The sequence below is a fragment of the Pezoporus flaviventris genome, unplaced genomic scaffold, assembly GCF_033815535.1.
Source record: "Pezoporus flaviventris isolate CSIRO_AGI_PZ_B2104156 unplaced genomic scaffold, CSIRO_AGI_Pfla_v1 ptg000015l, whole genome shotgun sequence".
Classification (NCBI taxonomy): Eukaryota; Metazoa; Chordata; class Aves; order Psittaciformes; family Psittacidae; genus Pezoporus; species Pezoporus flaviventris.
In genome coordinates this window covers 39,740,670-39,759,755 of record NW_026892563.1, presented here as the reverse complement: position 1 = coordinate 39,759,755, position 19,086 = coordinate 39,740,670, and the positions used below count along the sequence as shown (strand labels likewise).

Genomic DNA, 19,086 nt, shown 5'->3' with positions numbered 1-19,086 from the left:
AGTAAAAAACTTCTTCCTTATATCTAACCTGAACTTTCCTTGTTTCAGTTTAAACCCATCACCCCTTGTTCTATCACTACAGTCCCTGATGAAGATTCCCTCTTCTTGTAGCCCCCTTCAGACACTGGAAGCTGCTCTGAGGTCTCCAAGCAGCTTCTCTCCTCCAGGTTGAACAGCCCCAACTTTCTCAGCCTGCCTTCATACAGGAGGTGCTCCAGCCCCCTGATCATCCTCATGGCCTCCTCTGGACTTGCCCCAACAGCTCCATGTCCTTCAAATAATTTATCTCCAAAGGCAGTGTGAGATTGAAACATCAACACCCTACAGACTCCCAAGTCTACCAGAGGCAGAGAGATCTCACCATTCTGGAGGGGAGACAATTCCTGACTGCTCTTCTGCCGGGGGGGTGACAATAGCACAGCTGGCTGGAAGATGTGAGCTGGCAAGCCTCTACCAGATCCCACACCACCTGAGGCGCCTGGCCTTGGGGTACACGTGAAAGGAAGTTCTTCCTGTGGGAATTTCGGCATATTTTCCCTGTTGTCTGCATCAGTCCTGGGCTCAGAATAGCTCAAGTCAGGTTTTTCTAAAGAAAAAGACAAAGCAGGGATAAAGTAACAATAAATAAATAAAACAATTAGTTTTAGTGCAATAGCAGTGGAAGGAAACATCTCAATAACAACTCTTCTGTTCAGGTATCTGAAAAGACAGACTAGAGTATGCTCGAGACACACTCCAAACTTCCTTCTGATTCACAGGTACAGAACTCCTTCATTCAAGCATAATAAAAATCTTTACTGCCCTTAAAAGCAAGAAGGGCTCTTACATGTGGCCTTACAACTCTGATGATCTTTTTCTGACTTAATTCAAATCAGCCATCTCCTACATTAAAAAAAAACAATAATTACTCTTCTGTATTTATCTACAAATAGTTTACGTCTACACTGCCATCTATTTTGAATGTACCAGAGAGGCAGAAGATGTAAAACATGAAATCAAAGTTTTAGCTACCTACGAGAGTACAGTAGTATGCTTTGCCAGTGCCATCTTTGAATTGTCCCTTAATGATTTTGTTCGGGACATTTGTTCCCAGAAGAGACGTTAGTGGGAAATTAAGCAAAACGTACCTGATTCCAAAATGCAAGAGTCAAAAAGCACCCTTCAAAGGCAAAGAGCCAGAAGAGACTGTTCGCATAAAATACTGCTTATGGTTCACATTACTGATATTCTACGACTGAATTGAAAACCTACCACCTATTATTCAATGATCCTGGCAAGAAATGAGCAAGATCTTCCTGTTCTGCTTCACTGTATAGAACTGCATTTATGAAGTACCCTCCCCACTTGCTATTTGTCACTGTGATATCCCTCCCTCCTTTCTCAGTCATTCTTTCTCTCTCCAGAGAAGTCCTCTGTTAACTTACACATGGTTTATGTCCTAAACCAGCTATCTCAAATGTTTCACATCCAGTCAGATGCCTTAAGGGTACAAGAGATCTCTTTCTGAAGGAGGAGAAGGAAGAAATAGTTTTGTAACTTTGGGAAGCATTTCCATAACTTTAGGAAGCTTTCCTCTCAGGAAGATGCCTTTTCCTCAGAAGAGAGACCAATAAGGAAAGATTTGAAAATCCTACTCCTGCAGCACAGTTGATTAGGGAGGTTTGGGCTTTGGCTGTTTATTGTGGGGAGAGTGGTTGTGTGGTGTTTTTCTTCTATCCCCCAGAAAATCAGAGCAGAACACTGACAGAACAGGATCCTTTCCTTCCAGGTAGCCCTTGCCTTGCCGTACTTCTTAGTAAGTCTCCCAAGGCTCTGTCCAACCCAGCCTTGAACACTGCCACAGACTGGAGCATTCACCACTTCTTTGCACAACCTGTTCCAGTGCCTCATCACCTTCACAGTAAATAACTTCCTTACATCTAACCTCAACTTCCCGTTTCAGTTTACAAGTATCAAGTAGCAGATTTCTGTCTGGTTAGCTAACAGGCCTCAGAACCTGCTATTTCTTATCAGCAGCGACCTCCAGCGTCTCATGGAAGAACCAATCTCGTACTGTCAGGCTGCCTCAGCAACAGAAAGGCAAGATCCCAATTCCTTGTTTGCTTGTTTGGGTTTTGTTTTAAGGTTAATCTTGAAGTCCTGATCCGGACCAAATGATGCCAATGGGGATGGAATACAACCTATAATATTGTTGAAAAATAATCTGTAGCAAAAGACTCCAGAACCCATGGCATATGAACTACCAGAAGTGAGATTCACACTCATGCGAGGCATAGATGTCTGCTTGAGTAACTATTAAGTACCAGATTTCCCACTACAAGGATAAACGAGCCACAACTCCCGTTTCATCCTTCACACACACATACACACACCTTGGCCATTTGCTGGGCCTTTGCCTGTAACTCCAAAATGGTTTGGACTTTGTTCTCTTCTGGGTTCTACCAAAGGGAGGCCTTTAAATGCTTGTGTGAGAGACATCAGCTGTTCATCTGTTACTGTCATGTATTGCTGAAGCTTCTTCTAAAGGAGGAAGAAGAAAAAAAAAAGAAGAGAGGGATATGGGCATTTGTACTTCACGAATTAGAAAATTAGGTACTACAAACAGCCCTGTGAAGAAATTTGGCCTCTTAATACCACTGCATGTGTCTGTAGGATTCCAGTGAGGTATTAAATACCAGTGTTTCCAGGTTTCTCATTTATTTCCTCTCCTGACTCAAATAAATTATTTGGTTTTCCTTTTCCTAACTCACAACCCCACTTCCTCTCCAATGTTGCTTTATTGCTTCATTCCCCAAAATAACAACTGAACAAATCTACATTCACTGCAAATTGGAAAAAAAAGAGAAAATGCAGTCTTACATCCAGGTTACTCAGTTGCTCCAGCAGTGTTACCAGCACAGAACTGCCGAGGAAAATGCTTAAGCTTTTAGACTGATAAAGTAAAGGTCAGTTTCGCAGAACTATCATTTTCCTCAGGCTTTGAATTTAAATTAAGGTAAAATAATGACTTTCCAAACATTCCTTCCCCACATCTCCTACCTGCTGTTGGAATTCTCAGGCTCCTCATTCAGTTTTATCATCTCTTGAACATGAGACAATGCATCTCAGCCCATATGTGCAACACAACTCAGTATTCCTACAAGTCATCCTAATGGGCAAGGAGCTCAGTACCTGCATAGTATTGTTTTCCTCCCTGACTAGAAGTATTTCTGCAGTCAGAGCATCAATGAGTTCTCTGTGTTCATTCAGCGTCTCCTCATGCTGCTGCCTCATCACCTCCTTCTCACGCAGCTGCATTTCACTCTAAAGAGGGAGAAAAAGTTAAAAACCTACTATAACCCAATACAGATTTCTATTTAGAACCAGGAACGGGTCAACAGGAGCTCGAACTGCAACAGCTCTTCCCACTATGGCTCAATCGACTTAATTACATTCACAAAATCCAATTTTCATGGCTTGAGAACTGTCAGAGAGCTTACTGTTCCTTCTTTGTTGCTCCAGAACACTGTAGGGAATCCTGTACATCTTTTTTCTTCTGCCTTTACAACGTTTCCAGGCTGTACCTACCAGCATTGTCTCTCTCCATGGATATTGTTTTTTCAGTCACTGAATCTTTGTGCAGTAACCAAGTAACTCCAGATGTGCTGATGCTTGTCAGTATCCTGTGCTACTTGTGCCTATTCTTTAGTTTCCTTAATTCATTAATGAACACAAATTTGACTAAATAGAGAAAGTACTTGCTTTCTAATGTGATCCCTCAGGAAAAGTTCTACAGGGTTTAGTTATTTAGTTTTTTATTTATTTAAAAAAAGCCAAAAAATTTTATATGATAAATAATCAACTTGAGCATGAGGAAAAAGACCTTACTGTAATGAACCTCTTGCCCTCAAGATATTACCATATTGTTCCAGACTGGTTTGGGTTGGAAGGCACCTTAATGTTCACCCAGTTCCAACCCCCTGCCACGGGCAGGGACACCTTCCATTAGATCAGGTTGCTCCAAGCCCGATCCAACCTGGCCTTGAACACCGCCAGGGATGGGGCAGACACAGCTTCTCTGGGCAACAGGGAAGAACTTCTGCCTAAGAGCTCATCTCAATCTCCCCTCTGGCAGGTTAAAGCCATTCCCTCTTGTCCTGTCCCTAAAGGCCCTTGTAAAAGGTCCCTCTCCAGACTATCATTTATTATCAATTACTAAACAGATTATCAGTCTATTATTTTGAAACAGACCACTGCAGTAGCCAGGCTTCCTGTACATAAAGGAGTCCCATTCCTGCTCATAAACATTCCTGTTCATAAAAGCGTCCCTTCCACCTTTAATGGGTAAATGGACTGCTACTTTTTGGACCACCACTACAAATGAATAGAGGCTGCAAAGTCAAATAAGCACATCAATATTAGCAGATGGAGCTCTTCCACAGATGGATGCCTGTATTTACACAAAGGAATCCCTGAATAAGAGAAATACACCCCATCTCCAAATTTCACATAATTTCAACTGGTACTTTCCACTGAGAGACATTTGCTGTAATCAACTCCTCTCTTTTCCCTAGGGATACCTATTTCTAACAAAGTTCTAACTCTGAATTGCATGCAATCCGAATAATAAGCAACGATAATCAGACTTCAAAGTGAATTGACTGGGAGCAAAAAAGACCGAAGTTCATGGCTGTAAAGTAACTTTATACCCTTTTTTATTCACTCTACAGAAGCAATTCAAAGTCTTCTCACCTCTTTGAGGTAGCGCATCAGACGACAGAGAGTGTTGACCAGTGACAAGGTAAACCCAGTGAGCCCTTCACTTCTCTCAGTTTTCTGAACCACACGACCTGTACATCGCTCATATTCCTCCAGTTCATGCTCCACTTCATGTATCATGTGGTTGAGAACATCCAGGCTGGATTTATTGTCCCTCTGAAGGTCAATGGGAATTGAATTACCTGGGGAACCATCTCTCCTCTGTCTCGCAGAGTTCTGTGCAGTTTGTTTCCTTTTCACTGAGGAGAAAAAAAAAAAACCATAAAAAGTGTAATTGGAATTTCAACTTTTATAAGAGCTTTGCAGTACCAGAGAAATGACATTGTTTATTAAAGCAAATCAAAGAAGCCCTCTCTTGCCCTGAGCTGGAATGGACCATCAAAGAATGTCATTTCAGTCATTTCAGTTTTCACATCATCAAAAGCACATCTTCTACCACCACATTAGTATCTCTCAAGTATGATTGCTTGGTGCTTTTATCTTAGATACCTGTTTATACTTTCCTCCTTCTCAGCTAACAGCACGGAAACATTTGCCAGTGAACAGCTGGTGAAAAATACCAGCTGCTTTCAGGTCTCATATTTAGTGAGCAACTCTTTTACAACAGTCCTTTCATGTTACAGTTTGTATTTGATATCAGTTCCCACATACAAATACGTGTAGAATATGGGTACTGAAATGCATCACAAGTCTGTGCAGCATAGAACAGAAAGCTGTAACAGAAACTGGTTCACGAGAAGCTCAACATGACCCATCAATGTGCGCTTGCAGGCCAGAAAGCCAAATGTACCCTGGGCTGCATCAAAAGCAGCATGGCCAGCAGGCTGAGCGAGGTGATTCTCTCCCCTATACTCTACTCTACTCTTGTGAGACCCCATCTGCAGTACTGCATCCAGCTCTGGGGCTCCCAACACAACAGGGACACGGACCTGTTGGAGCGAGTCCAGAGAAGGGTCACGAAGATGCTGTGAGGGCTGGAGCACCTCTTCAGTGAAGACAGCCTGAAAGAGCCAGGCTTGTTCAGCCTGGAGAAGAGAATGCTCTGGGGAGATCTTAGAGCAGCTCCCAGTGCCTAAAGAGGCTACAAGAAATCTGAAGAGGGACTTTTTACAAGGACACGTAGTGACAGGACAAGGGGGAATGGCTTTAACCTGCCAGAGGGTAGATTCAGATAGTAGGAAGAAATTATTTACTGTGAGGACAGTGAGACAACGGCACAGGTTGCCCAATGTGGCTGCCCCATCCCTGGCAATGCTCAAGGCCAGGTTGAATGGGGCTTGGAGCAACCTGCTCTAGGTGAAGGTGTCCCTGCCCATGGCAGGAGTTGGAACTGGATGAGCTTTTAAGGTCCCTCATAATCCAAACCATTTTGTGATTCTAAGAAATAGAAAAACCCTGCACAGCAAAGAACTCCACAGCTTGCAAAGTAACAGATGGCATCAAAGGGCTGTATTTATGGTTCCCAGATTCCTATGGAATTTGCTTTGCCAATGAACGTGCAGGATAGAGGGCAATAGGCTACACAAGGGGCTATGAACTGCCCATCCTTACAGATGCTTGAGACTCATATGGACAATGTTCCCCATAACCCAACAGTTAACCCTGTGATGACTTCCAAAGATCCCTTTCAATCTATGTCACCTTATGATACTGAGGACCTTGGTCAAAGGGAGGTAAGTACTAAACCTTTTGCTGTGCTTTGCTTTTGTTTCCTTGACTTTGGGTTCAGCACTTGTCTCACACTGTAAGTGGAGTCTCCAGTCTCTTCTTCATCTTCCTTGTGAAGTCTTGAATGAATTCTCTTGACTACACTGCTACCATTGAGGGCTGATTTAAACACAACACAAAAAATACGTAAGTGAAATATTTCAGGAATATTCAGAATGTTAATATGTTATAAACTAATTTTATTAGAAGAACTGGCTTTTTAGTCTGGAAATTCATCAAAGCCAAATAAGCATGTCTCTGTCTCTCACTCCCTTAACCACCCCTAAGATGCTGATTTGGCAAATCCAACCTGACTGATCCCATGATGGAGAAGCAGTTGGAGTCAAAGGCATGTTTGATTCCTGTGATAAGGCAGTTTTTCTCATATCCTTTTCAGCCCACAACTGGGAATTCACCAAGGAATTTTCTTCTCTCAACAACCGAAGTAGTCTACAGACAAAACAAGCATAACAGTGAATTGTAACAGGATAAAAGCATGATTCTAAGTTATCTGTACAGTCTGGAAAAAGCTTTTTAAAATAGCTGTAATTGCTCAGGTGAGTTCCTTCCTCAAATTAATTCCCACTCTGAATGTTACAAGGAAGGCTTTCCCTGGAATTCTGAGGTCAGGAAAGGAGGACAAGGGAAAAATGAAAAACTAATTTAACTACAACCATGCAACACCTTAAAGATTAAAAAATCTTCTTCCAGTGTTAAGGAGGTGGAAACCTGACAGGATATATTTGTACTGACCTGTCAGAACTGATGCTGGATTTGAAACGCAGAGAGTCACTGTGTCCATCTTCCGATTGACAGATTGATGATGCCTCCTCTTCAACTTCATTAAGAGCCTTTTCAGGAGACAACAAAGGAAACAAAAGTGACTTTCAGAGCAATTTCAGTTTATTTTTAGGAATAAGTTAGAGATAAATCTTTGTTTCCAAGAAAAACAAAAAACATTTGTTCCAGTCTCCACTTCTGCAATGAAATTAGGAAGAAAAACAAGAAAAAAAAGAAAAACAAAGAGAAATCTAGTCCTCTGTGGCAAGAATTTTTGGGGACTTCAGCACCTATGAAATCCTGATACTAACAATTGCCTCTGAAAATATCACTGCAAGTGATTAATTCAATTTCCAATATTGGGTTTTATTATTTGTATTAAATAAGAAAGACCACACACACTGTAGGATAAAAAAAAGCTTTAAAGACTGCACCAAAACAAATACAGAGATATAGCAGGCAGAGGATAGAAAAAGCAACTTAAAGTACAGCATTTCTACAATTCCAGCCTTTTGAAATTACAAACTAAACAACTTTGCAATGACAGCTGTAAAATTACATTTATATTCCATGTGTGAAATGCAACCAGAGCAAGATAAAATTCTATGCCCTACATTCATAGGAAAACAGGCAATCAAATTGGGAACTAGGGTTCTTCAAAATACCAGATCTCTATGCTTCCAGATAGGCTTCACCAGAGAGCCTTTAACTATGATTTTTGTAGGCAAATAAGGACAAGAAAATCTCACAGAAGTTCAGCAGACAACTCTCGGTAAGTGTTTCTTTTGCACAGTGTAAGCTTATCCTACAGCACGCATTCAGACACACAGCTCACCAATGATGCTACACTTAATTCTTCATATTAAAAAAAAAACCCAAACCAAATACCACACTGAAATACTTGACAGAGAAGTACTGCAACTCCAATTGCAGATATTTGTGCAAGTCAGAAACAGGATTAGAGAACCATGAGAATAAGACACCATCACTTGTGCTCGCATAGCTCTTTTTGTCTTCATCAGTGAGCTGTTTTCTGGGAGTGTCATATGCCTGTTCTCAAGCCACAGTGAGCATTCCTGGTACAACTCACATTATGAAAACAGAATACAAGGTCAACCTAAATGGAATTTTAAACAAATTTAAACACCTTCAAAACTTTTTAAACAGATCTAAATAATTGTAAAATACTGTGAAGTATTAAAACTTTAACTTGTAGGACTAACCAAGACAGTGGAGGTAACTGGAGTACATGTACATGTGTTGTCAGAAACAAATTCGAGCCCAACTGGCTACGTCCCTATATATGCAGACATAATTAGAAAATCAGAGGTATGTTTTATATATTAAATATACTATTTATACGTATATATATAAACATATTAAATATTGAAATATACATACATTTCAGTATGTAACAATTAGTTAAGTGACAGAAGAGTTGCCTTAGTCTGTAATTTGTTCTCACGTTGTTAATTCCAGGATTGCAAAGAGAGAGCATGCTAACATGAGGGCACTTCTATGCCACGTTTGTTGCTCATATGCGAAGTTTAAGAAATCAAAAATCACAATTCCCAGAGTCTCACAAAACCAACTCAGCTCCATTTAACACAATTTTCTACATACGTTCTCAACATAGTATACAACACACAGAAGACAGGTTTCTGCTTGGAAACTCTGCCTTTGAATATTCTTCCTTTGTGCAAACAAAAAAGCCACAGGACGTGCACAGAACAGGACACACATTACCTGGGAACGCATGACAGATTTGCTAAGGATGGAAAGCTGAGTGGGAGCATCACATCTTTGTACAATGGGTCCTTGAGATGATTCTAGGTCACAGTTAGGAGCCATTGTTACATTAGGGATACCTAGAGGAATTAGACAAAACAGGGAAGAACATAGAGGGCTCGGTCTGTAGTATGTAACAAGACTTTGTACCAAAAAGCAAGTTCCCATACTTATCACAAAAAGGGTCACAGGGATGTACAATGCTTTAAGCAACTGCCAAAGGCAAACTATATTGTTATCTTAATACATCTGGCCACGTACCAGGCTTTTGTCCTTCTCATCTATGTGAATACATTTGTGCAGAAGCAGCATGTAGGATGAAACAAAGAATATGACAGCCTACAGAGAAAATAACCTATGTTTAACATTCCACATGGAAACAGCCAATCCTGCCTTCAGCAGCATAAAGACCCACAAACCAGGATAAGAAAATGAAAAGCCTTGCTCACAAATTGCTGATGAATTTTCCACAGTACCCAAGCAGTCAACCAACGTGGTAATGACCATCAAAACTACTACAGTGGCTCAGACTGGTGCTTTGTACAGGCCAGTAGCTTGGCTGTGAGAAACAGTAAGCATGAGGTGTTTCAAACTAAATGATCTGAAATTCCACAAGTGGTCCACAATTCCATAGTACAGCAGCATAATCAGCCATGGGTTGCTCTACCCTGCCATGGGAGGTGTTATCTGTGTTTTATCCAACATGAACAGGATCTGATGTACTACGTCACATGAGGAGATGAAAACAGTTAAAAGTAACACTTTGCAAAGTGAGACTATTTAGGAAAAGCAAGGAGATAACCTTAAATGTGCTACCATATTTAAGTAAGATGGTCTACCTGTTCGTGTGCGAGGAGCATCCCCAACCAAGTCTTTTGCCACAGCTATAACCTGATCAGTTCTCTCCAATACATCTTGCAACTGGTATTGATCAGACAGGATCTGAAAGTATAGCATATAAGGAAATATTCCATACTAAGCAGACAAACTTTTCCTTTGTTTTTTTTTAGTATTGCTCTTTTGACAGCTAGCAAGAGAACAGCCAACAAGACAATGTTTGCAAATTTGTACTGTGCAATTAGATCCTGATTAAGATGGAGCAGAAAAACATCCTTCATTCTTGGGTTTCGGAAAAATTAAACAGTCATTATTTGTGGGGCCCACATCTGCACTGACTCTTCCTCATTAATCCTCTCTCTTCTCCTTTCAGCTTGACACAAACACAGGAGTGTTTGACACAATCATCAAAGCAAAGACATAGAGCTGGTGATTAAAAAAAAACCCAGTATATATCCGCAACCCATTTGATCTGAGTTGTCAGTAAGTGTTCTACACGTATCATTATCAGATGTAATGATGAGTCAAAGAAAACTTACCTAGATCTCCTTTCCAACTTTAACTATCCTATGATCTGATAATAATTATCAGATGATAGTTTAATTATAATATATAAATAACATTATTAAAAAGACAATTATCAGATAATTATACTGAGTCAAAATCCCTTATCTACATCTGATCATGATAACAATCAGATGTGATAATGATACTGTCAAGTCATAGAACACTTATCTACATCTGACAGACAACCAAAACTGTACTGTTTGGTGAGATCCAAACCAATTCAGGCAGACTTGCTTCATTCAGCCTTGACTACTGAAAATCCTGCTGAAAAACTTAAGCCACTGACCACCACAGAAGTTTCAACAGACATAAACACAGCTGACTACATCTGGCATCGGAAGATGTTTTGGGAATCTCCACACACTTCTCACAAGGCACAGATCCTGTATTCAAGGTCTCCCTCCCCCAGCATCTGAAGTCCATCGTTGGCACCACAGAGGCCTTAAAGTGCAAAGCAAGAGGCATTCAGCTACTGTGAGCTGAAATAGAGCTGAGTGGGGAAAACGGCTTCATGTGTCCCCAGTTTGAATTGAACACAATTTAAAACTCCTCACTGACTCGCGGTGTTCTTCACAAAGCTGGAAATTTCAACTTATTAAAATTACACCCCACAACTTGGGAAGAAGGTAGTTACTCTTGTATGACCGAGAAGAGACCAGATGTGCGAGTGACCTCCACTTCATTGTGGTTAATTCAATTTAGCTGGAGAGGCCGCAAGCACTTCAGAAGATCCTGCAGAAAAGACAGGTGTATGTATGCTCTCCTACTCAAGATTAGAGAACTGAGTGAGCTTTCTTGCTCTCCCAGGAATCATAACAGGGACTTGTCTGCAGCAGTTTCACAGCACTATATGCCACTATCTCCACTAAGCTTCTGTCAATGTCCATTGATAAATTTGCTGGTTTATGTTCAGCCTCATTCAAAAAATTCTGGGCAGTGGCAGCTTCACCTGCTGCCCACTCCCGTACCTTAGTATGCTTTGTTATGTCAAGAAGTTTCCCCACATACCTACTTTCCACGTCTTTCTAATCTTCTGAGCCTGAATTACACTGCACGACATTATACTTTTCCTCATAAGCAATTCAGCAAACCAGTGAATATTCAATCATCTCACATATCTATTTTCCCAAATCACTACTTGACTTTCACACTTGAACACAACTAAACTTAGTCTTTCCATTCCACCATCTGATGTCAAAACAATGCAGGTTTTTAGACAAACTTATGCCAGATCTGAAGGAAGAAGAATGCAAGAAAGACAGGGAAGGCATGGAAATAATAATTTACCTGTCCCAAAACATAATTTCTTTCCCCAAAGCAATTAAAACTAAGGTGGTGTGTTTAATCAGACAAAAGCTATCCCAATTCATTTTTCACTTTCCCTACTAGACCTCTTTCAGCATCACAGCTTCTGAAGCTTCACCCTGCTGATGAACACATTATGAACATTTCAGAACATTGTTCCCAAGTTAGCTTAGCTCACATGTATTTTAGACCAGCAGAAAACAATCTGGTATCTCCTTCTAACCCCTCTGGGCTCATTTACATGCCCTTGACAAATGCTGTACTTTCTCTCAGTTTAGTATCAGCTGTGAATTTCCTTAAAATTCATCTTCTCTTTAAATTGTTATTAAAGACTGGACTAATCCTAAAACCTCCCCACTGTGATAATCCATTCACCACCTACCCTTCAGTGCAACAAATTAACATATGTGGCACCTCCACATCCACAATCCACAGTTACAGGGGCAAGCTCATATTATTTTTTTCGTTCAGATTTTTAGGCAGACAAATCCCAAAATATTAAAATTTTGCTTATCTATTTCATAACTTTTCAAAATACAAGAATAAACACACACTAGCAGCAGCACCTTCCTAGTTTTTGCCTCTGAGTCTGTTGCAACTGAGTAGGATTCAAGAGGCTTAGGAAGCTACAATCACAGCAGTAAAGAGATCACCAAGGTAAGAGAGACAAGGAGACAGTCCACAGTGGTGTCTTGTACTGGGAGACACAGACTGAAGAATCCCCCCAATTACTCTGAACAACAGGACCTAGTAATCAACAAGATTAAAGCTCCAGACAGGAAGAAGTGGTGACTCTCCTCCATCTATTTCATTTTTCTCTCCACTCAAGAAGACGCCAGTGTTTCAAACAGCAACAGCCAGATGGGTTTTATCTTGCCTGGCATCATCTCCTGTTGTCCTCCTGTCTGGAAGCATCTTTTCTCAGATTCAGAAGTAGACATACAGTATGTTGAGTAAACTAACCTCTTAAGTATGAAGGGCAAAGCCACTCAGGAAGAACTGATATTTGTGCATTATCATTAGAACTGGCAATAACTTCAGAAGACTATCGATGAGTTCTACATCTGTGAAATGAGTAAAATCACGTAACAGGTAGTACAGCCAAATTGTAGCGGGATAGCTATCAAACCTAACTTTGTGATAAATCATTTATTTCTGCAGGGAAGTCTTATTGAAACTAACTTTCTACTACATTAGAGAAATCTGCATAAAAGCCCGTAGCTTTTCTGAATATTCCACGAAAATGCACTTGGCAGAAAAATATGAAGGTAACAAAGGTAAAAATTAATTTTTGAGGCTTGATCAGCATGGTATCCTTAACACAAAAATTCTACTAGGATTGCAAAGAAGCAGGTGTCAAACAGGAAACTAGAAGGTGAACTTCAATTCCAAGTACTTAAATTTGTTTCTATGTCTGAATGTTCTGAGAGATCAGAAGAAGACTTCTGAAAATGCAGAGGAACTGAAAGAGAGAAGGGGTCTGTGACGGCTAACTCACTGCACATTTATACCACTACCAGATCATGTTTATCTGAACTGCTAGGTAAACATTGTTCATTAGCAGTTTCTACCAACAAGAAAATTCTCAGGTTGTCCAAGTGCTGATGAGGTCTGAAAGCTAACAACCATGTTTTGAGACTAGTTTTTGTAACATACGGCAAGGAGTTGTCTGGTATACGAAACAAAAGGATGTCTACCACTGAAATCTTCCAGGTAGGGACATCTACTGTCTGTTAGCTAAGCTTAGGTTTCCTGCTACAGTTCAGTATTTAAAAGCAGTTAAAGCAGTACATTTTCAGTCAGAGTGCTTCAGACTGCCTAGAGAACAACCTTTTCAATTCCCAGATGATAAGCTTGTCTGCTAGCAGCCACAGTTCCTCAACCTCTGTTGTGTTGATTTTCCTTCCAGACAAGCTCTTTCTTACCAACTTCTTGCCTCGCCCCTTCAACCTCTATGACTGCATTTTCTCTGTTTATAACGGCTATGGTAGATAAGGATGTCCCTCCCAGAAACACTGATGTTTCCATCAAAGAAAAATACTAGAGAGGAGGAGGAAAGGGCAAGATAGCAGTAAGAACACAAGGAATAGATACTTTTCGCAACACAGAGTTTAACTCTGCAAACAGTTACTGTTGAGATGCCAGGAGGCCTGCAAATTACACAGGGCATAGCCAGGCAACAAGGATCAAATGTACAATTGTGTAGACGAGTTAGCCTATACCAATCACTGCATACACACAGCACATAGAGGAGGGAGAGTGTATGCATATACAAAGTCAAGTTATCCAACAAGAGGAGCAAATGCTGACCTATGTGCAAGAGCAGTTTTCCACTACTGCTGCAAATAATCTTCAGCAGGCTGAAAGTGTGGGTTTAGCTCTCACCTCACGCATCAGAATCAATTTTCTTTTCTCCAAGGAATCAGTGGCCTTTTGCTTCTTCCATTTTCTTTTCTGTGCTTTCTCTTGCAGTTCCAGCTGCGCCAGTGCTTTGTTTTTTGACTTGTGTATTTCATGGCGACGCAGCTACATAAACATGAAAGAAACCATTTCAAAAATCAAGGGATGATCTAAAGCAGAATTTGCAGGGTGATGCTAACTAGCTCTTCTTGATTTTATCATTCATTCGCTGAATACTGTTTAAGTTAACTTCATGGTAGTACCAATAACAGCCTCACAAGCATCTAGAAGCTTACAATGCCATCAGTACCAGTCAAATTTAGTGGGTCTGAAGACGAATAGGAAAATTCTCATAGTTTTCACCTGCTCCACACCACTGACTCAGCAAGAGTTGTCTCAGCTGTAGAGGGAGAAAAAACCCAAACACTTTTACCTCTAATGCACATAAAAAGACATAATGCATTTTCCCGATTTAACACTGTCAGTCACCAGCAATATTCTCTCTTCTAACACTTACTAAAGTGTCTGGAAGCTTTGAAGTCAACCATTTATAGAACCAGGCCTCTCTCTGCTATTGTGTCCCTCTGTCCTGACTAACCTGTCAAAATTCATAAGCAACAACATCTCATATTGCTATTCCATCCTGGTAATCAGTGAGATCAAGGAAAATGAAATAGAGCTTACATATTTTGTGATGAGCAGGCCTTTCAGTATAAAGAAGTTACGTTAAGCCATTAAATGAAAATTGAGTACACTCTGAATTAGAGAGATTCCTAAAATAAAGCATGGCTTTCAGGCCTTCCAGCAGAGATGAGACTTAACTTCAAAACCCACTGAGATTTTATGATGGGATACAGTTTACTGAAATAAAAATGATGGCTACTGCTTCCCCAGGGAAACACAAAACTGAAAACCACCAACCACCAGAGCTGGGGGACGCATGGTATCATGAACAGAGAACTAACACTAAGGAGAGAGCATTTTCCAAAGCTTAAACGGGGGGGAAATATCCCCCAAAGTATGGTAAACATTTATGTCAGATAACCAGCTAAATCTCCTTGCTGCAGCAACTGCTATTACACTTACAATGTCCTCAGGAGTTGCACGGTGGACTGTCAGATCATGGACGGTGCTCTGCAAACAGGAACCACAGAACACATCAAAAGCCAGAACCGAGTACAAACTAGGGTTTTTTTCAACTTTCATTTAAAAATACAAAACGAAACTCTAAATTGCAATATAATTATCATATACAGTATAGAGCTGTGAATTTTTAAGCCCCTGTAAAGCATTCCACCGTCAGCGAGGCAGGCAAACAGCAAAACCGACACCCTTACCAAGCCAAATCCACACACAAACCGAGAACGTCCCGTATGTGACCCCCCCCCCCAGCCAGCACCTCGCTGGGCACGAAGACTCCTTGGCCCTTCCCCAGCCGGCCAGAGGCCTTAGCTCCGTCTTCCCCGTCACCCGGCTCAAACAACCCCGCCGCCGGGCCCGCCGTGCTGCCCGCAAGGAAACACCGCCCATGCGGGAGCAGGCCCGGGGAGGGGGAAGCACTTACGTCCCAGTCCCGCTTCACCGGCAGCGGCTTCCTAGGGCCCTTCCTGCCGGCGCCGCGGGGCCTCGGCCCGCGCAGCAGCGACATGACCAGCCCCGCCGCGGGAAGGGGGCGGGAACGCAACGGCACCGCGGCGGCGGCTGGAGCCTCCCGCCGTTGCCATGGGGACGGCGCCATTACCCGCCCGCCGTCCTCGCTGGCGCTCACCTCACGCCGTGTTCCCCCCGCCGGCCCCTCCAGGGGGTTGGGTATCGCCGGTGCCTGCGGCTCCCCTCCCATCACCGGTTTGCTGTGGGGAAGCAGCCGCTGCCTTGCCCCCCACGCTGGGCAGTACCGCAGGGGAGCAGAGGGAACCCCGGTTCCCTCGCCTCTGAAGTAGGGCAGCGCCTTGGCAGTTCCAGCCCTGTATGGACAGGGTTCTTTATACTCCACAGGGAAAATCCACGAGCTACTCCTAGCGCTGTCAATTAGCCGTGTCTTCCGCCTCCGGCATTAATTTTCCTTTCATTTATAGCCCTCTTCACTGCAAACACCCTCCCAGGCCTCTTCTGAGGAAGCCTTGGAAACTTCCCCATGCAACAATATGTATTTCAGGTCCTATTAGGGACGACTGAGAGCAGGACATCACACAAACTATTACATTAAGAGCCCATCAGATTAAAGAGTGGCCCTCGGTGTATTAATGAATAGATCCCATTAGCTATGCCGCTGGGGAAGGGTGTACTTCCATATCCACAAGGAATTTCTGGCTTCCACAAAGCAACTGGCTGTTTTTAAACAAGTCATTTAACTTACACAGTGTATTTCCTATAGACTTGCCCCACAGAAAAGCAACAGCTCCTCCACCTCCCTGTCACATACCTGGAGATGTAAATTACCCTGAAGGGTTAGAATTAACATCTTGTATTACGGTATGAGCTTAGTGTTTTGTCTGTGGGAGCTGGAAAGTGAAGACATAGGATTGATCAGCCTTTCATTCAAAACTCCTTCCTTAAAAACTCCCTTTCACCAGGGTTTCCTGGTGCTTGAGGTCCTCATCTATCCTGTTCTGGCTTTACCAACATCACTGTGGGAAGATTCATGTGAAGGTGTGAAGGGTTAATATGCCAAGGGAAGGAACTGCATTGCATGTGATACAAAAGGTTGAAGTTATGAGGGGAGAAAAAAGTGACAGAGAAATACTATCAGCAGTTGCCTGTGCTGAAGTGCTGCAAACGTGGCTAAGTCTTCGTGAATACTGGAGGTTGCATCTGAACTTCAGTTTCTGCCTAGGCACTAGACATAGATACCATTCACAACCTGAAACTGAACATATGAACACCTGTGGTAAAACAAATCCTTGCTCTGAGGCACATGTGCAAGGGAATGAACTGGATTAATTAATCCCTGCTTGAAAATTTGGAGCCAAAAAGCATGAATCAAGGGTGTACCTGGAGTTCTCTCCTAATATCAAAAGGAGTGTGACCAGCAGGTCAAAGGAGGTAATCCTGCCCCTCTGCTCTGCTCTCGCGAGACTCACTTGGAGTATTGTGTGCAGTTCTGGGGTCCTCAACATCAAAAGGACACGGAACTGTTGGAACAAGTCCAGAGGAGGCCATGAGGATGATCAGGGGACTGGAGCACCTCCCATATGAAGACAGGCTGAGAAAGTTGGGGCTGTTCAGCCTGGAGAAGAGAAGGCTGCGTGGAGACCTCATAGCAGCCTTCCAGTGTCTGAAGGGGGCCTATAGGGATGCTGAGGAGGGACTCTTCATTAGGGACTGTAGTGACAGGACAAAGGGTAATGGGTTAAAACTTGAACAGAGGAAGTTCAGGTTAGATATAAGAAATTCTTTCCTGTAAGGGTGGTGAGGCACTGGAATGGGTTGCCCAGGGAAGTTGAATGCTCCATCCCTGGCGGTGTTCAAGGCCAGGTTGAACGGAGCCTTGGGTGACATGGTTTAGTGTGAGGTGTCCCTGCCCATGGCAGGGGGGTTGGAACTAGATGACCTTAAGGTCCTTTCCAACCCAAAGTATTCTATGATTCTATGATTCTATATGGACTTAAACTGTCTTAAAGAATAAGGTCTACTAAAGTTACAAAGTCACAAATAGATCAACACACCATCCACTTTGAAACCCCTTAAACCTCTCTGCGAGTATTATTAACAATCAAATATAAACATTAAATACTTAATACAAGACAGAGGTATTTCTCATTCACCCACCCTATTCTCAAACACTTCAGCCACCTATAAGAAAACGGGGAGCAGGTCCTATCAGATGTTGTAAAAGCCTGTTTACCCTTGAGTTCTTCTTGGTCCTCACATGCATCTACAGCAAAGTCTGAAAATGTTGCTTTATCTCTGCAGAAGCCAGCTGAGCATCTACAGCATCTATTAACTCACAGCAGAGCTTACATAAGATGCAGACAACATACTCAAAGAGCAGTGATTTAAAACCAAACCATTTGGTTTGTTATACATTTATACTCCTTCTCACCCCCTTCCAAGCTAGTATGATTTGGGGAATTCCTTTGTAACAAAGATGTTTCCTTTATCTTGGATGTTTTTGCAGCCCTGGTTACCAGGAGAAATGTAATTTCTCAGCTGTGTTGGTTTGTTTTTTTTTCTCCCCAGTAGCAACGAGATTTTCTACTTCTGTGCTACAGCAAAAAAAGAAAAAAAAAAAGAAGAAAGAAGAAATAAAAGGGAAAAAAACACCAAACCCACTCTCTTGTGAGCCTCTGGTTCAGCACAGTTCCTCCTTCTCCTGAAACACTCACAACCCTAGGATTTGCTTATATTGGAAAAACAGGCCACATTGGGAAATACGTGCCCCACACACAGCCAGAGGCAAGGGCCCTGAGAGCATCACCCCCTTCCTGGAGGTCTGACACCCTGGGCTCACTGATAGTACAGAGATAGTACAGCTGAGGGCTGCCCCTTTCCCTGCAGCGACCTTGGAGGCAGGGCTGCAGGGAGACCTCAAGGAGGCTCTGGTGCTGGGCTCTGCCTGAGCTACCACTGCAGCTCTGTGACAGCCAGGCCTGTATCTCCCTGGACCTGCTGACCAGCTTCTTGGCCAGATCTCAGACCTGCCTCACTGCTATGGACTTGCCTGCTGATCATGGGGCTGTGTCCAGCACCAACTGCTGTCGCTTGACCTGACTCATCAGACCTATCCCGTCACCCTGTACTTGTCCAGCAATCTGGACTATCCATTGACCCCAGCTGCCGTTTCTAGGCGTGCCCTGCTCACCTTGCACAGATCCTGTGGGATGAGGCCCTGGCCAGTGAGGTCTGTGCTCCACTGGCCATGTCCCAGCACTCAGCTCCCTGTCCTTTACAGAGCAGCTGGCCCTCACTGTCCCCTGATGCCAGAGTATTGTGGCACATACAGGA

At 42.5% G+C, this 19,086-nt stretch overlaps 1 protein-coding gene across 3 annotated transcripts in view; it reads right to left on the bottom strand.

Annotated features, from left to right (window-relative positions):
• The window catches only part of LOC133269658 (E3 ubiquitin-protein ligase TRIM45-like), a 40,300-nt gene extending 24,158 nt beyond the window's left edge, over positions 1-16,142 (bottom strand). For all 3 annotated transcript variants that reach the window (XM_061454200.1, XM_061454201.1, XM_061454202.1), the window contains exons 1-12: positions 15,707-16,142; positions 15,229-15,276; positions 14,128-14,268; positions 9,873-9,975; positions 8,992-9,113; positions 7,219-7,316; positions 6,776-6,915; positions 6,445-6,585; positions 4,732-4,997; positions 3,172-3,303; positions 2,373-2,520; positions 362-586 (exon numbers count right to left, since the gene is read on the bottom strand). In XM_061454200.1, the coding sequence (XP_061310184.1) occupies positions 362-586; positions 2,373-2,520; positions 3,172-3,303; positions 4,732-4,997; positions 6,445-6,585; positions 6,776-6,915; positions 7,219-7,316; positions 8,992-9,113; positions 9,873-9,975; positions 14,128-14,268; positions 15,229-15,276; positions 15,707-15,982 (1,840 nt within the window). In that variant the 5' untranslated portion in view covers positions 15,983-16,142. The remainder of the gene's footprint in view (positions 1-361; positions 587-2,372; positions 2,521-3,171; positions 3,304-4,731; positions 4,998-6,444; positions 6,586-6,775; positions 6,916-7,218; positions 7,317-8,991; positions 9,114-9,872; positions 9,976-14,127; positions 14,269-15,228; positions 15,277-15,706) is intronic.
• Positions 16,143-19,086: the final 2,944 nt, after the last annotated feature.